This window comes from Stylophora pistillata, chromosome 5, assembly GCF_964205215.1.
Source record: "Stylophora pistillata chromosome 5, jaStyPist1.2, whole genome shotgun sequence".
Taxonomy (NCBI): domain Eukaryota; kingdom Metazoa; phylum Cnidaria; class Anthozoa; order Scleractinia; family Pocilloporidae; genus Stylophora; species Stylophora pistillata.
This window is the reverse complement of record NC_142523.1, coordinates 5,660,906-5,677,616: the sequence shown is the minus strand read 5'-3', so window position 1 is coordinate 5,677,616 and position 16,711 is coordinate 5,660,906. Positions and strand designations below refer to the sequence as shown.

The 16,711-nt window shown below is 37.5% G+C and overlaps 3 protein-coding genes across 3 annotated transcripts in view; 2 read left to right on the top strand and 1 right to left on the bottom strand.

Annotated features, from left to right (window-relative positions):
* The first annotated feature begins 80 nt into the window (after positions 1-80).
* Positions 81-3,667, top strand: LOC111346333 (uncharacterized). The gene is made up of 3 exons (XM_022953623.2): positions 81-1,036; positions 1,845-1,941; positions 2,323-3,667. The coding sequence occupies exons 1-3, from the start codon at positions 135-137 to the stop codon at positions 3,451-3,453; spliced, it is 2,130 nt and encodes a 709-aa protein (XP_022809358.2). The 5' UTR covers positions 81-134; the 3' UTR covers positions 3,454-3,667.
* A 641-nt stretch (positions 3,668-4,308) lies between these two features.
* Positions 4,309-11,376, bottom strand: LOC111346334 (uncharacterized). Its single transcript, XM_022953624.2, has 5 exons — positions 11,014-11,376; positions 8,692-9,000; positions 7,757-7,973; positions 6,573-6,691; positions 4,309-5,968 (listed from the first exon to the last, which is right to left on the bottom strand). Exons 1-5 carry the CDS (start codon positions 11,149-11,151, stop codon positions 5,042-5,044), a joined length of 1,710 nt encoding a protein of 569 aa, XP_022809359.2. The 5' UTR covers positions 11,152-11,376; the 3' UTR covers positions 4,309-5,041.
* A 435-nt stretch (positions 11,377-11,811) lies between these two features.
* LOC111346337 (uncharacterized) overlaps positions 11,812-16,711 on the top strand; it is a 5,729-nt gene continuing 829 nt past the window's right edge. The window contains exons 1-7 of the mRNA XM_022953626.2: positions 11,812-12,123; positions 12,854-13,050; positions 14,362-14,492; positions 14,789-14,937; positions 15,328-15,420; positions 15,880-15,952; positions 16,338-16,711. The exon at positions 16,338-16,711 is cut by the window's right edge and continues 829 nt beyond it. Coding sequence (XP_022809361.1) covers positions 11,967-12,123; positions 12,854-13,050; positions 14,362-14,492; positions 14,789-14,937; positions 15,328-15,420; positions 15,880-15,952; positions 16,338-16,515 — 978 coding nt within the window. The 5' untranslated portion in view covers positions 11,812-11,966 and the 3' untranslated portion in view covers positions 16,516-16,711. The remainder of the gene's footprint in view (positions 12,124-12,853; positions 13,051-14,361; positions 14,493-14,788; positions 14,938-15,327; positions 15,421-15,879; positions 15,953-16,337) is intronic.

The following is a 16,711-nucleotide window of genomic DNA, read 5'->3' as shown; positions in this document are numbered from 1 at the left end:
GGAGAAATTTAGTGGCGTGACGGGCGTAAGTTTTGCGGGGTCTGGGTGCGAAACAGCGGGGAGTTTGAATTTTTCTGGTTGACTTTGTGGGGCACTCAACCGTTAAAAACGATTTTGTCGAAGAAGAGAACCCAATGGCTACTCAGAACTGTGCTCATACTTTTGGAGTATTGTGGCAGCGAGCTAAGGAACTACTGAAGAGGGAGGATTATGATCGACTTAAAACTGCGATAAAAACTTTCTCCAAGACACGATCGGTGGAGGGATTGTGTTCGGATCTTCTAGAGATTGTCAATTCACGTTCAAAAGTTGATATTCTTGTAGAAGTCAGGCGATGTCTTCCAGAAAATCTGCGGAATAAGTTTACCCGACAATTCAATGAGCTACTTGAAGCCGAAGTCAAACGAGAAGGAGAAGACTTTGGAAAAAAGAGGAAGGTAGTAATCAAGGAAGGAGAAAACACTATGCCAAATTTTCAAGGAAGCCCCGCCAAGAAGACCAGGCCAGTAAAGGAAAAGCCACGGAGATCTAAAGAAGAGAAAATAATCTCCATAGGGCCTGTTTGCTCAAAAGAATCTACTAGTTTGGGTATTGAAGCTCAAAAAGCTGCCTTGACCGATGCTGTTGACTCTGACCAAGAAAGAAAAATTATCGTTCTTGAAAGGAGATCCTTGAATCATGGATTTGGTTTTAAGATTCAAGGTGGAACGTGTCATCGCCCTTCCATAACCGTAGCTCAAGTGACAAAACATTCGCTTGCTGATAAGCAAGGATTGAAAACAGGCGATAAGATTATTCGAGTTAATAACCAGCGCTGTGGAAAAAGAAATCTGGTTGACATAACCCAAATTATTGTAAATTTAATCAAAGCATCAAAGACGCTTCATATGAGGATCATACCTGCTGGAGATGTCTCCGATAAAGAATGTAAAGTTCGCGATAAGCCTGAACCAGCTGCTAGAGTAGTGGAAAAAAAATTGTCAACAGTCTCTGTTCATGCCGATGAAGATGGTTGGTTAGGCTGTTGTATAAGGGGGTACGTATGCAATCTGGTTCTTAAAATGATAACGATGATGTCGAGAATAATGACAACGGCGAGGATAAGGCTTGTTAAGACGTACAAACTGAACTTTACAAATTACCCAGGTGTACCTCACATAATTTCAATTTGATAGGGGTCGAAATGATTTCCATGAATGAGGCAATATAATGTCTGGCATTTTTACCTAAATTGAGTTAAAAAAACAAATTGACAGGTCTTTCTCCATCAATCTTTCTCTTTAAATTCAAATCTAATGATCTATTGCCATTGACTGCTTTAGACCATTTAGAAAGGGGTGGCTAGAGATGTGCTCACAGCATGGAAGAATGGGTGCTGGTCTGCAGAGGAAAGAAAAAGTGGTTGCAGTGCAAAACTTTTGTTTTATCCCATTGTTCATTAGTTTTGTAATACATCTGGGAAGCCTTCCCACCCAGCCCATAGAATATGGCAACTGCACACAGGATCTTTTCTTGAAGTAGATTCACTTCATACTAGAATTATCACAATTGACTCAGTAAATGGTAAATAACATTTACAGTTGTATGTGGCAGTACAGTACTGTGATCATGCATGTGTGAGGTCAACCTCGTTCCCAGATTCTCTCATCTTCCCGCCCCCTGGAGCAGGAAGATGAGAGACCCTGGGAACGAGGTTGATGTGAGGTTTGGTCTTACAATTTTTACAAGTGGTGCACATGGCTTAAATTGGCTCAGTCTGTACACATGAGATCACACTGAGTTCTGCTTTACCCTGGAGAATGGTCTCAGGCATTCTTAACTAATAAAGCCTTTTTGTTTCTTAGTGGCACCGATTATGGCTGTGATGTACTTGTCATCTCGGTTGATAACCATTCTCCTGCACAAAGGGCTGGGTTAAAGACAGGAGATGTGATAGTCAAGGTGAGGTTTTTCTTACTGTTTGGGTGCCAACTTCTGGGAACTGAACCAGAGTATGTTTCATTGGTAGTTTTTCCTTGCTGCTATTCATGTCCTTCTAAAGTAGCTTTGAGTAAATTTGATGGTAGAGATCATTTTGATTTTAGAGCATTTTAATACCCTCTATGAGATTAGATAACAAATTTCATCACTTGTTCGGCAACTAATGTATTTGATAGTATAAGAAGAAGCTTCTTGTAAATCATTTCCAAGAAATTACGGGTTGAAAGTTGTAGATTATCATTTAAATGTTACAGCTGGAAGACACCCATCAGTGGTTATTGAGAAAAACAAATTTTTAATCTGTATGTTGATTAGAGTTGCTGTACTGTCTGTCTATCCTAGGTGAATGGAATCAGGACAAAGGACTTGACACATGTTCAAGTGGTAAGACTTGTTATTTTGTCTGGTCCTTGCATCACATTTTCTGTGAGGTCAGGTTATAAACAAAAGAAGAGCCTCTGGCCCGAGCTTGTTCGAGTGGAGGCTACCCCACTGCAAACCCAGTGTGGTGGGCACCATAACATTACTCCCCCAGGGAGCCCAACCTCTAGAGGGCTTCATCCTTCAGGTTATCAAAGGAAACCCTGTGGTGCAGTAGTTGACTCACCCTCTCAACTTCCTTTGGATGTCATGAATCTAAATTGTATGCCACCCCCACCCTACACTCCTGAGGTGCCACTGAGGCACAGGGTGTTAGCAAGAGGGGAGGAGGGGGAAGAAGAAATCGATGGGCAGGTACAACATGGTTTCATACAAGAGCCACAGGTAACCCAGGATCAACAGGTAACCCAGGACCAATGTTTACCACTGGATATTAATCATCAGCAAGAAAAATCAGGGGTGTTTCAACAACAAATACAAAACACTTTTATTGAACAAGACAAAGTGAATAACAGAAATGAAACAGGCTTAAATGGAAATAAAGATAATATACCTCAAGAGAGTAGGGTTGTAGAAAAGGATTGTGTACCTGGCCCTGCAATTCTCTTTCCGGAAGAAATTGTAATGTCATCGATGGAGAAAGAAGCTTTAATTGATGACTCTGAAAGAGAAATGTCAACAATGCTGGAGCTCCCACCTTCACTACCACCATTGCCGCCACTTGGGAGTGACAACAGGTTTCCTCGTGCTAGCCAATCACCAGTCCCAGGTAATGGAAGAGAATCCTTTCTCAGCCAGATAAGACAGTTTGATGAAACAATTTTGAAGAAACCCTTTGTAAATTCTGAGGTTATCGACTATAATCAGTTTCAAAGGATTTCCAATAAAAGTGATCCTGAAGCAGATGACCGGATACAAATCACAAAGGATGAAAAGAACAGTTCACAGGGTAATGGTGTACAAGAAAAAGGAGACCCCATGGACTTACTATCTGTGCTTCGTCAAGCAATGAAACACAGAGCCAAAGTACTACATGATACTTTGACAGATGAAGGCAGGGGTAGTGATGATAATGATGATGATGAAAACTAAAATTGATGACAGTGAGAATGAGTGGGAACTGTAAATTGCCAAAGTACCATGTACATGTGTTACGTTAACAGATGAAGACATTGGTATTGATGATAATATGATAATTAATAATGACTTTGATGACAATGATAATGAGAGTGAGTGGGAACTGTACAAAGCCATTTTGATTTCTCATGTTTTCCCTGAATAATAAAGCTGGTAGCTTTGAAATGGAGGTTTTGTGGTATCTTGTTTGTAGCCAAATTGTCGCTGATGTTTATTGTACACGCAGAATCATTATGTTTTGAAAAGAAGGAAATAGAACACACTAAGTAACAAGTGATATTTAACGTTTAATGATTCAATAAATGGCATTTTAATACAAGAAATTCACAGCTGCCGCAGCTGTACTTACTTTTAAAATGCATGGTAGTTCTAAATGTCTTTGTTATTAAAATTAATGCATGCCATCATTATGGCACATCACACAAAAAAATATAAAAGTCTCAGTGATTATATGGTGCATATTTCTAAATGTATTTTTAACTCATTATACATTTTAGAACTAGTAACATGTGATAGATATACATTTAGTTAATATTAATACAAGATAACTCATTAAACAGGTCCTGATTGAAGGGTGATTAACGAGACCTAAGTATCCACCTTTCCAACAACTGAGCTTAGATGTTTTTGATACAGGAACAACAGCTATGCTTAATTTCTCCACTCCTTCAAATAATTTCTCCACGTACAAATAACTTTCATTTACATTTTCCAATTAATAATTTCCATTGTAGTTTACTTTGTAAATAAGGAAACTGTGTTCCCTAGAAGTATTATTGGAATGATTGTGTTATTTAAAAAAAAAAAAAAAAAAAAATAGCCCATTAGAATCAGGCATGAGAGTGCAAAGCTGCTAACAGCAGTAGTAATTGATATGTATTCTTCCACTTGAAAGTACCTTGATGTCTAAATATAAACATGGATCATAATCACGTAATCATAGAATGTGTCAATAATAATTTCTCAAAATAGAAATGTAATGTATTTTGAACTTGTATTTGCATGGGGGTGTTTTCCATCTTCCATCCAAACAAACAATTTCAGTTCTTCCAGACTGTTTCGAGTTTAATTTGGGTGGTAATAAAATCTATTTACAATAATGTACAGGCATATTCAAACATATTCTAAAAATTAAAAAATATAAATCAGTCAAAAACATCCCCATTACCTTGGAAATGGTTGGCAATGTGGGAGCTTCTTGTGAATGATACTCGGTTTCATGGGTGATCTCATCTTTCGAATCCTTTGTCAACAAAAGTAAAATATTTTTAGCCATTAAAATAATTGAAGATGTTCTGGCCTCGAGTATAGTGTTACTTTTTTTGTTTAGAAATGCATGTAGCAGTCACATTGAATTGTTCAGTGAGTTATTTAGTTCCTTACTAAAGGAAAAACAATCACAGAAAACATACATTTGATGTTTAGTATTACCAATTACTTAAAAGCACCACTCACAGAATAGATACATTTGATGTTTATGTAGTTATATTTAATTTGTTCAATTATTGTCTGGAACAGACTTATTCCTTTTTGTTATGCTCTTCTAAACACAAGATTCTCTTTCATGTGCTTGTTGGAATGCTTTAAAGCATTTTGAGCAATATTTACTTTCTACCCAGACTTGTAATAACTCAAGGATATCATGGCGTTCCATGTCATCAAGAATGTTCATTATTTTTTCAACAGTGGCATTCTTTCCCTTTCTTTCACTCCAAACACGCAGGAGACAATCAGTTGGTTGATTGTTGGGGGCAAAAATCTCATTTCTTGAAAACCCAAGTTTCTCACCAAAAATGCGATGGTCATTACAAGAGGGAGATTCTATATCCATTCTTTGACAAACTGTATAGTAAATTTTCACTGGAATGTCCTGAATAGTTTGTTTCTGCTTGTCTGTCTTGGAAATCTCCACACATTTCTGGCAAATAGGAGTACTTTGAGCTTTGTCTGGCACTTTCACAGTAGGTGCAGAGGGCCGTCTGTCTGCTTCACTGTATCCACTCCGGCAATCAGGAGGCATTTGTTGAGTCAAGCAATTGACCAGCCTCTCATGGTCAGGGGAAACTTCATGCTTGGCATCATTTACAGTCTTGCTTGCACCTTTGACCTGCTGGCACAAATTAACAGTCTGTACTCCATCTGCCAGAGAGCTGTTTGAAAAAGAAATCTGTGCTTCGCTTTGGGATATGGTCAGGATTCCTTTCTCTTTCTCCCCTGGCCATGTGTACCTTTCTCCTGAAGAAGGCAAGTGTTTTTCTTGCAGCAGGCCTGTGGGTTCTTCAATGGATAATAGTACAGAAGGTTGAGCTTTCTGGAGCATGGTTTTCATCCCTTCAAAAGAGAGCCCCTTTACTGGATGCTTGTTGACAGCTGTTATCTTGCATCCTGGAGTAAGATATGGACACTTGGCTGCTGGTGTTTCTCCAGCTGCAATTTGCTTTATTATTGGACATGGCTGTTCTAGTTGATTCTGTGTAAAGAAGTTGTGTACATTTGCTATAAGTAAATATGATACAGGAAAAGTAAAGTTAGAGGGAATGGGGAAATGCAGCTTGGTACATGAAGCCAGACCCCTTCAAGGGTTAATTCCACCATTACTAATAACACCTCCTTTACAGCTCCCCCCTTCTCCCAGTGAATTCTTTAATTCTCTTTCTCTGTGTTGAAATGTGTTGGAGCAGTGTTTTGCATTGTGTCAAAATGATAGTGTGGAGATATATTTCATCTGGCATTTTAAAACAGTTTGCTAAATTGGGTATTTAATTAAACTCGCTGATATCATTAGAAGCGGAACTGATGCATGCATATATTATTATAAAACAAAAATGAATTGACAATTATGATGATGATGGTGATATGGATGAAAGAAACACTGGAAAAGCAGGAGAAAGGGAGTATTGGTATAGGATGATAGAAAAATGAAAGGAATAAGATGTAGGAAGTAGTAAAATTTGAAGATCTTGACAAAATGAGTTCACCATGAAATGAGATGTGCGTATGAGGGGTCTGTACTGATAGACAAATAAAATACATTGTGCATATAATTTGAAAGTAAAAATTGTGGGTTTACTTACCTTGGCAAATACAAACTTAAAACCAAGTGGTTCTTTTAAATGTTTCTTCTGTAACTCAGCTTGAAGTGGTCTCCAGTCTAAATTTGCTGGTGAGTCAATTGCAAGACTGGTAAGGTAATCTTAAAAAGAAAAAGAGAACACCATATTATTACATGTCAAAGTAATAACTAGGATAACAATAGACTGCCATTCCTTAGCAACCACATGTTTACAACAGTAAAGAGATTTGTGGATGAAATACAAGTGGATAACTGATCCTTGTTGGTCAGCTGTAATTAAAGAAACTACTGGAAAGAAGTTCAGGCTTCCAAACAAGGAATTTGGACCAGTGTCAGACTGTGCTCCCAGATATTTTTTCAATTGAGTGAAAGTCCATTTTTCTGCTAATAAGTTCCCAATGTTTTATTCTGTCTTAACCCAAATGGACAGTTTGGTGAACTTAATCTATTTTTCTAGGTCAAAGGAAAGAGGAAATGGGTTTAAAGCTCAAAAGTTTAGGAAACGATATATTTCCTTGACAGTATATATATCTTATTATTAAAAACTAGATCATTGGATAACGCAATTCAAGACTTTTTATTGGCTTAGCCATTATGGTATATCAGCCAATATACCATAATCTACAAATATGGTAAGCGTACGTGTCAGCTTGAAATTAAAAGGGAGCTAAGAATTTAATAAAATTTAATAATTGAATTTAATGTTTTTAATAAAACAGTTATTCCACTCATGCTTGTTGGATATGAGATGATTATAGCCAACTCGGCGCAATGCACCTTGTTGGCTATCTATCATCTCAAATCCAACGCGCGCTCGTGGAATAATTGTTAATTAACCAAGTGTGAGGGCCGTACTGGGAGAATATCGGCCCAAGGTCTTGACAGTATGGACTGAGCGTAGCGAGGTCCGTACAAAAAAGACTGAAGGCCACTATTCTTCCAGTATGGTCCCGAGCAAGCTTGGTTAATAAGAGATTTATTATACGACTGAAGTTCAAAGGGGCACAAGTGCGGTATCATTCCGGACCATTCAGGACAGTGCCCGGTCCAATACTGAGAGAATATTGACCAGCAATAGTGCATTTTGATTGGTTGATTTTAGTTATTGGCCCTCTGACTCCCCGAGTCGTGTAATGATTAATTATATTCATTTGACACTTTTTTATTTTCCAAAGTGGAACATACCATTCTGTCTCCATTGTCTCCGTTGAATTATTAGTTTTATCTGCTTTTGTAGGTTAAGTTGGTGGACAATTTGTTGTAGTCCTTCATAGGTCTCATTCTCAAGTTTACGTTCATTGATGGAAATGATGATGTCTCCCCGTTGCAATCCTTTGCGGCCTATTTTTGGTAGCTTGATGTTGTCCACCAATGCATATGTTTTTTTACTATCCTGCAAGTCCTGAAAGATATTCAACCTCTTTGCTATAGAGACTAAATTTGGGTGTGTGAGTGCATGCGTATGCATATGTGGGGGGGGGGGGGGATATCTTGTCACTTGCATAATTTCCTGTTTTACTGACCATAACTCCTTTCCATTAAGCAGGTTAATGTGGAAGGAAGAAAAACTGCTGCCTCTGATGGACTTATGCATGTTGTTGAGGGAGAGAGGTAGTGTAATTAGGTTAATTTATATAATAATTAAATATGGATATGTTGACAGGAGACAATGACTGGGCATCAGACCACTATCATCTTATAAGTTGGTAAGTCTACTTTAAGAAAATTTTTTGCAAGGATAGTCTAGTCTTTTTTAAGCTATGAGTTAAGCTTTTAAAATATTGGGGATAGGTTAGCTAGGGTGGATCCAGAGAAAAAAAACACAATAAGCCAAGGCCATAACATAGACCTAGATTACTAACTTTGAATACAAGAGTATTCAGAATCTCATAGAAAATGTGGAAATTTATAAGATAGCGGGAGCTTCTAGAGATGTGTGCAGTCAGTATGGCACTCTTGAATATCCCTACAAGCAATAAACAACTGCTTTGACTGCAAGAGAGGGGGGGAAACCTTTAGCTTAATATCATTACAGATGAAAAACAAAATATTGAAAAACACAGAGAAGAAGCTTGTCTCAGGCCCCTCTTAATTCAGCATGTACTAGACGCAGTACTTACAGGGTAAAAGATGTTGAGAGAAAATGCAGCTGAAAATGGAAGCTGCTTGACTTTGACTTTTATATCAATTGCAACTTGGTTGGGGTCCCAGAGATAAAATTCTTGTTGTTCTTGTGGCTTTCTTATGGTGACACTCAGAACACTTTGGCAATCTATCAACTTGTCTAGAAAGGATTTGTCTCTGGTAGTGGTGGTTGAGCCATTGATGGATATTATCCAGTCTCCAGGCTCCAAGACATTAACTGCATTGCTGTTGGTTACTATATCCTTCACAATCCAGTAGAAGTAAGCTGGATCCCTGTCTACATCCTATGAGAGAAAAAAAAAGAAGTGGAAAGGTTGAACAAGTAGTCCCTGTCTACATCCTATGAGAGAAAAAAAAAGAAGTGGAAAGGTTGAACAAGTAGTCCCTCTCTACATCCTATGAGAGAAAAAAAAAAAATTGGTAAGGTTGAACAAGTAGTCCCTGTCTACATCCTATGAGAGAAAAAAAAAGAAGTGGAAAGGTTGAACAAGTAGTCCCTCTCTACATCCTATGAGAGAAAAAAAAAGAAGTGGAAAGGTTGAACAAGTAGTCCCTGTCTACATCCTATGAGAGAAAAAAAAAAGAAGTGGAAAGGTTGAACAAGTAGTCCCTCTCTACATCCTATGAGAGAAAAAAAAAGAAGTGGTAAGGTTGAACAAGTAGTCCCTGTCAACATCCTATGAGAGAAAAAAGAAGTGGTAAGGCTGAACAAGTAGTCCCTCTCTACATCCTATGAGAGAAAAAAAAAAGAAGTGGAAAGGTTGAACAAGTAGTCCCTGTCTACATCCTATGAGAGAAAAAAAAAGAAGTGGAAAGGTTGAACAAGTAGTCCCTGTCAACATCCTATGAGAGAAAAAAGAAGTGGTAAGGCTGAACAAGTAGTCCCTCTCTACATCCTATGAGAGAAAAAAAAAAGAAGTGGAAAGGTTGAACAAGTAGTCCCTGTCAACATCCTATGAGAGAAAAAAAAAGAAGTGGAAAGGTTGAACAAGTAGTCCCTGTCTACATCCTATGAGAGAAAAAAAAAAGTGGAAAGGTTGAACAAGTAGTCCCTGTCTACATCCTATGAGAGAAAAAAAAAGACGTGGTAAGGTTGAACAAGTGCTGAAATACTATATTTCAGCACTTGTTCAAGTGCTGCTTGAACAAGTGCTGCCTCTCCATCATCATTATTTATTTATTCTGTCTATGTTTATGTCTATGTATTTATTTATGCATCTATTTAGTAATTTAATTTATTCTAGATCTGGAGAAACTGTAATAAATAAATAAATAAATAAAAAATAAATACAATATACAAATATGTTTTTGTTCGTATCTTTTATTATTTCAGAGATAAATTAATAAACTAATATTATAGTGGCTGAACGAAAAGAAGTAAGGGATTAAATGATGTAGGAACAAAAATTATGATGAAATAACAAAACTAAAAGTGTTAATTTGTTTTGCCATGTTAACCAGGGGAAAGAATGGGTCCTTGCCCCTCGCTAATGGAATGTGGTTAAAACAGAATTGGCTGAAAAATAGGTTTTAAGTGGTAACTGGAAGTATAGAAGTTGTAATAAATCATAAGCTCGACTGGACATGCAACGAGTAACTCTGTTATAAACATCCCGAAATATGAATGCTATTATTTGGACAAACTTTAATTACTTCTGACCGTACCTCATCTAAAATTAATAGTGACGCGAAATATAAATTTCACGGATATTGTATGTCTAATTACATGAATGCATTTGTTGAAACTGCGGGAATAAGTTTTTTAAACGGTTCCTTTGAGGTCCTAGCTATACACTGTTTTCTGTTTACAAGTGACCTTGGTGAAAAGAGAAATCCGATGAATCGAACAAACGTCCGGGAATTTGCAAGTGTGCTCGTCAAACACATAAATCATAACAAAGCAAAGTCCAGAGGCCCGTTCGGAATTTGCCGGGATAATTTTGTATTTGGATTAAACTACTCTGCAATGACTCGATTTAGACCGGAGCGTTCAACAAGTTGCGAATTCCCTATTAAAAAAAATCGGAAGAAACGCCTTTCAATTTACCTTTACGGTGGCGAAATGATGTATTTTAGCTAGTGAACCTCGAATTATAGAACGAGTGTTAAGTTTGTCTTAGGTCAGTTGCTCTCCGTCTCGAATTAGATCAAGATTGAATTCGGAAGTATTACATCTTTTTCGGAAACAGCTTTCAAAATAAATAGGGCGAAATTGACAGCTCAAAGAATTATCAACAGAAGCCTTATCGGAAGTAAAACCACTTGAACAATTCGGTTGTCTGCGTACTAAGACTTACCGCTTTCACGGAAACTGAACAACCTAAGGGATCATTCCCTTTTGTAGGATACATCTCGCATATCATCTTTGGACCGTACGTTGTAAGATCGGGCCAGTACCTAGAATTGTGTATGCGAGGTAAAGTTCCCTGTTCCATGTTTCACGGTAAATATTTCGGTCGCATACGTGTACGAGCCAAATTGTACGCATGCAAACTGCGCCTAAAGGAATGTGCTTCGCCAGTTAAAAACTTCTGTTTGTTTAAGATTTGTTCTGGATGACTTCCTTGCGTGACGATTGCTACTTTTAGCGAAGAGTGGAACATTCGTGATCGTCACGTGCTTCACTTCGCTGAATACAAACTGTCCTGCGAAAATCAGAAGCATGTAGAAATAATATTAGTGTTACCTCGATCGTAAGCGTCTCTAATGCTCATTATACCTGCCAAAGACTTGTTATTTGGATGATTTTGTCTTTAATCAATTTCCTGTGACTACAAAGCAACACCTAGGGCAGCACACAGCTGTCGTTTGGAATCGCAACACAGCTACCTTTCGGAGGGGAATCCCCGAACGTAGATAGTTGTATATTAATGATTAACTTACAATATGTGGTTTAACAACACAATCTTGAATAATCTTTTAGTCCAGTAGCTAGCATGCAGAACCATCTTCGGTGAAGATATTATAAACTTTCTATAATCTCTTGCCTCGGTACAATTCATTTCCCTGTTGGAGAAGGAAAAAACAAAACAAAACAAAACCCCGAAGCTACTCCTCCCTCTCCTCCCCCGCAATTTCTTGTCTAGTTCCAAGTCTCCATCGTTCCGACTGTGGCGTGAATAAATATTTCCTTTAACTTAATTTATTGGTTAAGATGGAGATTTAGAGCTTTATCCAAGATTTCTGTATTTGACAATACAGTTAGGGTAGTGACTTGTGGTTCACTGTCTATCGGTCATTTTCCGTGGAAATGCTCGTTTCTTGGAGAGACGTTGAACAAGCCCGAGAAGCTATCAAAGGATGTCGTGTAGTTGTCAGGACACCTTTGCTCCAAAATGTGGAACAGATGTTTGGCTTTGGGGACCGATTTAAACTGCATTTGAAAATGGAGAGCATGCAAAATACAGGTACAGTTTTAGAACGGAAGGAGCATTGGGTCATCAGATGCATTAAATATTATTAAAAACTTGGTCATTGGATAATGCAATTCAAGACTTTTTATTGGCTTAGCCATTATGGTATATGAGCCAATAGACCATAACCTAATATCTGTACGTTGTAACATCCATAAATTCGAGAAGATTTGTCTAATTGCTTGGGGGCATTTTTTTAATAAAACAATTATTCCCCTCGTGCTTGTTGGATACTAGATGATTATAGCCAACTTGGCGCGACGCGCCTTGTTAGCTATCTATCATCTCATATCCAATGCGCGTTAGTGGAATAATTGTTAATTATCCCAGCTTGGAACAGACGCTTCTTGGCAATTTCACTTCTTGGCATTTTTCCTGGCTCTATAACATGATAAAGCCACTTGAGATGTTGGGAGTTCATGAGGAAAGCTTATAAATCACTCACCTTTAACTTGTGGTTTAAAAGTTTTCCTCGTCGTCTTCCTACATCTTAAGTGGATTTATCACGTTATAGAGCTCGGAAAGAAATGTGCTCTAGCTATTGCATTGCATTTATGACTTAACTAGTCACATGTGGGCTCTAGAACCTGATAAAGTATCAGCTTGGAAACTAAATTGACCAATCAAACGATGCGTACTGTGTTCATCATGTTATAATTGGTAATAATCAACGTTCTTTTCGATTTTTGTGTTCATTGCAATGTAAACACATTTTATGTTACAGGATCATTTAAAATACGTGGTGTTGTGAATCAGTTTGCCAACATCCCCTTTGAGGTCACCAAGAATAAGAAAAGTCTTCTTTCAATGTCTGCTGGAAATTATGGAAAGGCATTTGCTTTTGCAGCAAAGGAACAAAACTTTCCAGCAAGTTTGTGTATGCCTGAAACTGCTCCGATCAATAGAGTAAAACTGATTGAGGTACAAATTTAACTTTTGAACTCATAGAGGTGATTAACATGTAACTTAATTCTGGCTATGATATCATATTCTATGATATCATGTTCTGCAAACAGGTAATGAGAATACTCAAACTTATCCTGGGTAGAAGTTATTATTTTGATCCAACACCAAATTCTTGTAACTAGTTTACCATGAAATGTGTAGCAGCAAGAGGTGGGGGTGGGGGGGGGGGGGGGAGAGAATTTATCAATCAGATCTTGGACCAGTTCTTGCTCACTCTTTGGATCTAGGATATAAATTCTTTGCATCATCTGCCATATATCTTGTACAATTTTACCTTGGAGAATTTGTAGTCAAATCAGAAATGTACTCAATTTATTGATGTATACTAATATTTCTTCCCAACTTTTTACTTGATCCTGTATATTGAAGGATCGTGCTCATATACGAAGTATAATTATTGTTAGAACATACTTAAACAGAGGATTACAATGAAAGCGTGCCCTGATAGGCTACTCAAACTCCAAGTATTCTTTGCCATTTTTCCTTTAGCATAACTTGTGTGAGATTTGTGCCCAAAAATATTGTATTTGTTACAAGAATAAATGAGATAAAATCATCTTTTTGTGCTATATTTCTTACTGTTTTAGAATACAATTGTCTAAAACAAGTTTTTACCTCTTTCAGTGTCCCTGACTAGTGATGGATATTTCCCTTACTGCTTTGCAGCTCGGAAAATATCCTGCACCAGCAACCTCGAGCTGCTTTGGTGAATAGTTGTTAAATAAAGCAGGGATAAATTCTTTTGTGGTCACTCCAGGGAAAAGTCAATAAAATAAGATATCTTACTAACCAAGTGCCAGGGCTGCACCGGGAGAATATCGGCCTGAGGTCTTGACAGTACGGACCGAGCGCAGATATTCTTCCAGTACGGTCCCGAGCAGGCTTGGTGAATAAAAGATTTATACAACTTACGTTCAAAGGGACACAAGTGCGGTATCATTTGGGACCATTCGGGACAGTGCCAGGTCCAATACTGAGAGAATATTGACTGGCAATAGAGCATTTTGATTGGTTGATTTTAGTTATTGGCCCTCTGACTGCCCGAGTTGTGTAATAAACAACCCGTATTAGACAATCAATGATGTTTTAGAAATTTTGAGTGCAGTAAATTTGTTTTATTGCGGTCATGTTATTTTTTTTCAAGCGTATGTATGATGATGTGTTTGTAATTAACATCTGTTTACTGTGGGGTGGGGGGAGGGGGGAGAGGGGTACAAAAAAGCAGGAAAAACTTATTTAATGTAAATTTTTTATGCTGATCTGCAGAGTTTTGGTGTTAAAGTGGAAAGAATGCCAACAAGTGAGTTGCAAAATGTTGTTGATCGCCATGTTGCTGAAGATGGAATGCATTTTCTTCATCCATTTGATGATCTCCATCTCATTTCTGGTTTTGCCAGGTATTATCTGTTCTCTAAACAATAGCCCAGGAGTGATTATAACAATAATGATAATGATGGTGCATTTACATAGCACATTCTTCATCCCAATATGCTCTAATACACTTTACAACACTTTGTGGGGGGCTTTTGCTAGACTACATTAAGCTCCCATGTAGGGTTCTGCAAAACTAGTGGGATCATAATCATTTAAGTGAAGCCATGTTACATCCCCCTCCACCTCTTTGCATTTTATACCTTAACTGAAGCCAGTTATTAATGTGCATTTTATGTATATTGTACAAACAATTTTGTAGTGTAGCTCTTGAGATCCTGGAGGACATTCCAGAACCTGATATAGTGGTTGTTTGTTGCGGAGGTGGAGGTCTACTCTCTGGGGTTGCAGCAGGTATTAAGCTCAAAGGAAAGAAGAAGACAAAGATTTTTGGAGTGGAGCCTGAAGGAGGTGATTTTTATTTGATAATCAAATATATCATTCTTGATTGTGGTTTATTTCAACATTTTTGTAGTGTGTGGAGGGGCTTAATTTGATGATCAAGTGCTCTGTAGTTTCTTTGTGAAAATTATATCTGCTATCTTTGATTTTTACTGCAAGGCATGTGTGACAGTCAAAAGAAAGGAGAGGGGAGGGAAGGGGCTTTGGAAATCACTTGCCTTTCCCTGTCCCTGTCCCCTCCCTGCATGGTCCAGTTGTAACTCTCAATCAAACATGGCTTGTCAAAATGAATAACTCCAAGCTCTTGAAGTTAACTTACTCTGATGAGAGACCTCCTTTTTGTAGACTAATATTTTTATTATTCATCATAGTTTGTTAACTTGTCTTTTTTTTTCACAGCTCCAACAATGTATCTGAGTAAACAGCAAGGTCATGCTGTTAGTGTGAAGTCTGTAAACACTATTGCCGTTGGACTGGCCCCTCCCTATGCAGGTGAGAAAGAGTTATTATGAGGGTAGCATGCTGTACATGTGCAAACTTTAGAAAAATTGATGCATCACTTCTACTTTAGATTAAGCAATTTATGCATCCCAAATTTAAAAGGGAAAACTTCAAATCTCTGTTCTTGTAGGTTCAGGGAAATCCTCAGGTTGTCACAAAATGGGAGAAAGTCTCATGCCTTATGCTTGTTCATAAATTCACAAATCATGCTTGCCTTTCTGTAAAATTCACATGTCACATATTAAATTTGGCTTTTATCAGGCATCTCATGCATAAACCCATATTGCATTGCCACCCTTAAAAAATAGAATACCTCTTTGCTGTTGTTGCATGCCTTGGTTGTTCACGCATGATGGGAACCTTAAAGAAGTCAATATAATTTCATTCAAATGATACAATTAACAATATTATTCATTACAATTACTTTAAAAATATCAATACTTTCTGCAGGAAAAAAAACTTTTCAACATGTGAAGGAGTATGTTGAGGACATAATTCTTGTGACAGATGATGAAATAAAGAGGTTGGCTAATTTGTCTTTTTAGTAATAAAATATTTTTTCGATATCTGAATTTCACTGGTTAGTTTGGAACAGTGCAGCTCTTGAGAAAGTTTTCTTCAATCCTTTTACTCCCACAAGTGATCAAAGCCGACTTTCTCCTTATTATATCAATACAATATCAAGTAGACAGGTGATGGGAATACAGAAGAATATCTCCAAACTAATATAATAAGAATTGTATGGAAGAAAGACTTGGAGAAGAATTACTACTGGGATCTTTGGAGTGAAAAGGTTACCCTTTTCTCTTCCAATAGAAACGAAAAATACAAATTTTATGTGCTGATATTCCCTAGGATTGAAAAGAATAGCACTTTATAATTATGTTTTTCTTTTTGTCATATTATAGTGCAGTAAAGACTTTTTACCAGGCGGGGCTTGTTGTTGAACCGTCTGGTGCTGCCGCATTTGCAGCACTACAAGCAAACAAAATTCCTGATGCATCAGAAGGGAGTAACATTGTTGCTATAGTGACAGGAGGAAATATCACACCAGAAGAACTCTGTGATTTGATGAATTGTAGTTAGTAAACTAGTTTACCTGTAGCAACTGTTTACATTCAGAAAATTGAAGAAAATAGATGAATTTGGTCAAGTTGGATGGGATGCCAAAACCCCAGATTTTTTCAGACAAGGGAGGTTGGAAATTTAGTTTTTAATGAATGTTAGTACATTGGTCTTTTCAAGGCTCTTAGGCAGCAAAGATGGGCAAAATATCTGGCAT

Excerpts from the sequence above, each read along its gene's own strand:
- LOC111346333 (XM_022953623.2), top strand. The coding sequence starts at position 135 with ATGGCTACTCAGAACTGTGCTCATACTTTTGGAGTATTGTGGCAGCGA. Across the intron at positions 1,037-1,844 it reads TTAGGCTGTTGTATAAGGGG|TGGCACCGATTATGGCTGTG; the intron begins GTACGTATGCAA and ends TTTGTTTCTTAG. Across the intron at positions 1,942-2,322 it reads CAGGAGATGTGATAGTCAAG|GTGAATGGAATCAGGACAAA; the intron begins GTGAGGTTTTTC and ends TGTCTATCCTAG.
- LOC111346334 (XM_022953624.2), bottom strand. The coding sequence starts at position 11,151 with ATGGAACAGGGAACTTTACCTCGCATACACAATTCTAGGTACTGGCCC. Across the intron at positions 6,692-7,756 it reads GAGACAATGGAGACAGAATG|ATTACCTTACCAGTCTTGCA; the intron begins GTATGTTCCACT and ends TTTCTTTTTAAG. Across the intron at positions 5,969-6,572 it reads TTAAGTTTGTATTTGCCAAG|AATCAACTAGAACAGCCATG; the intron begins GTAAGTAAACCC and ends TTCTTTACACAG.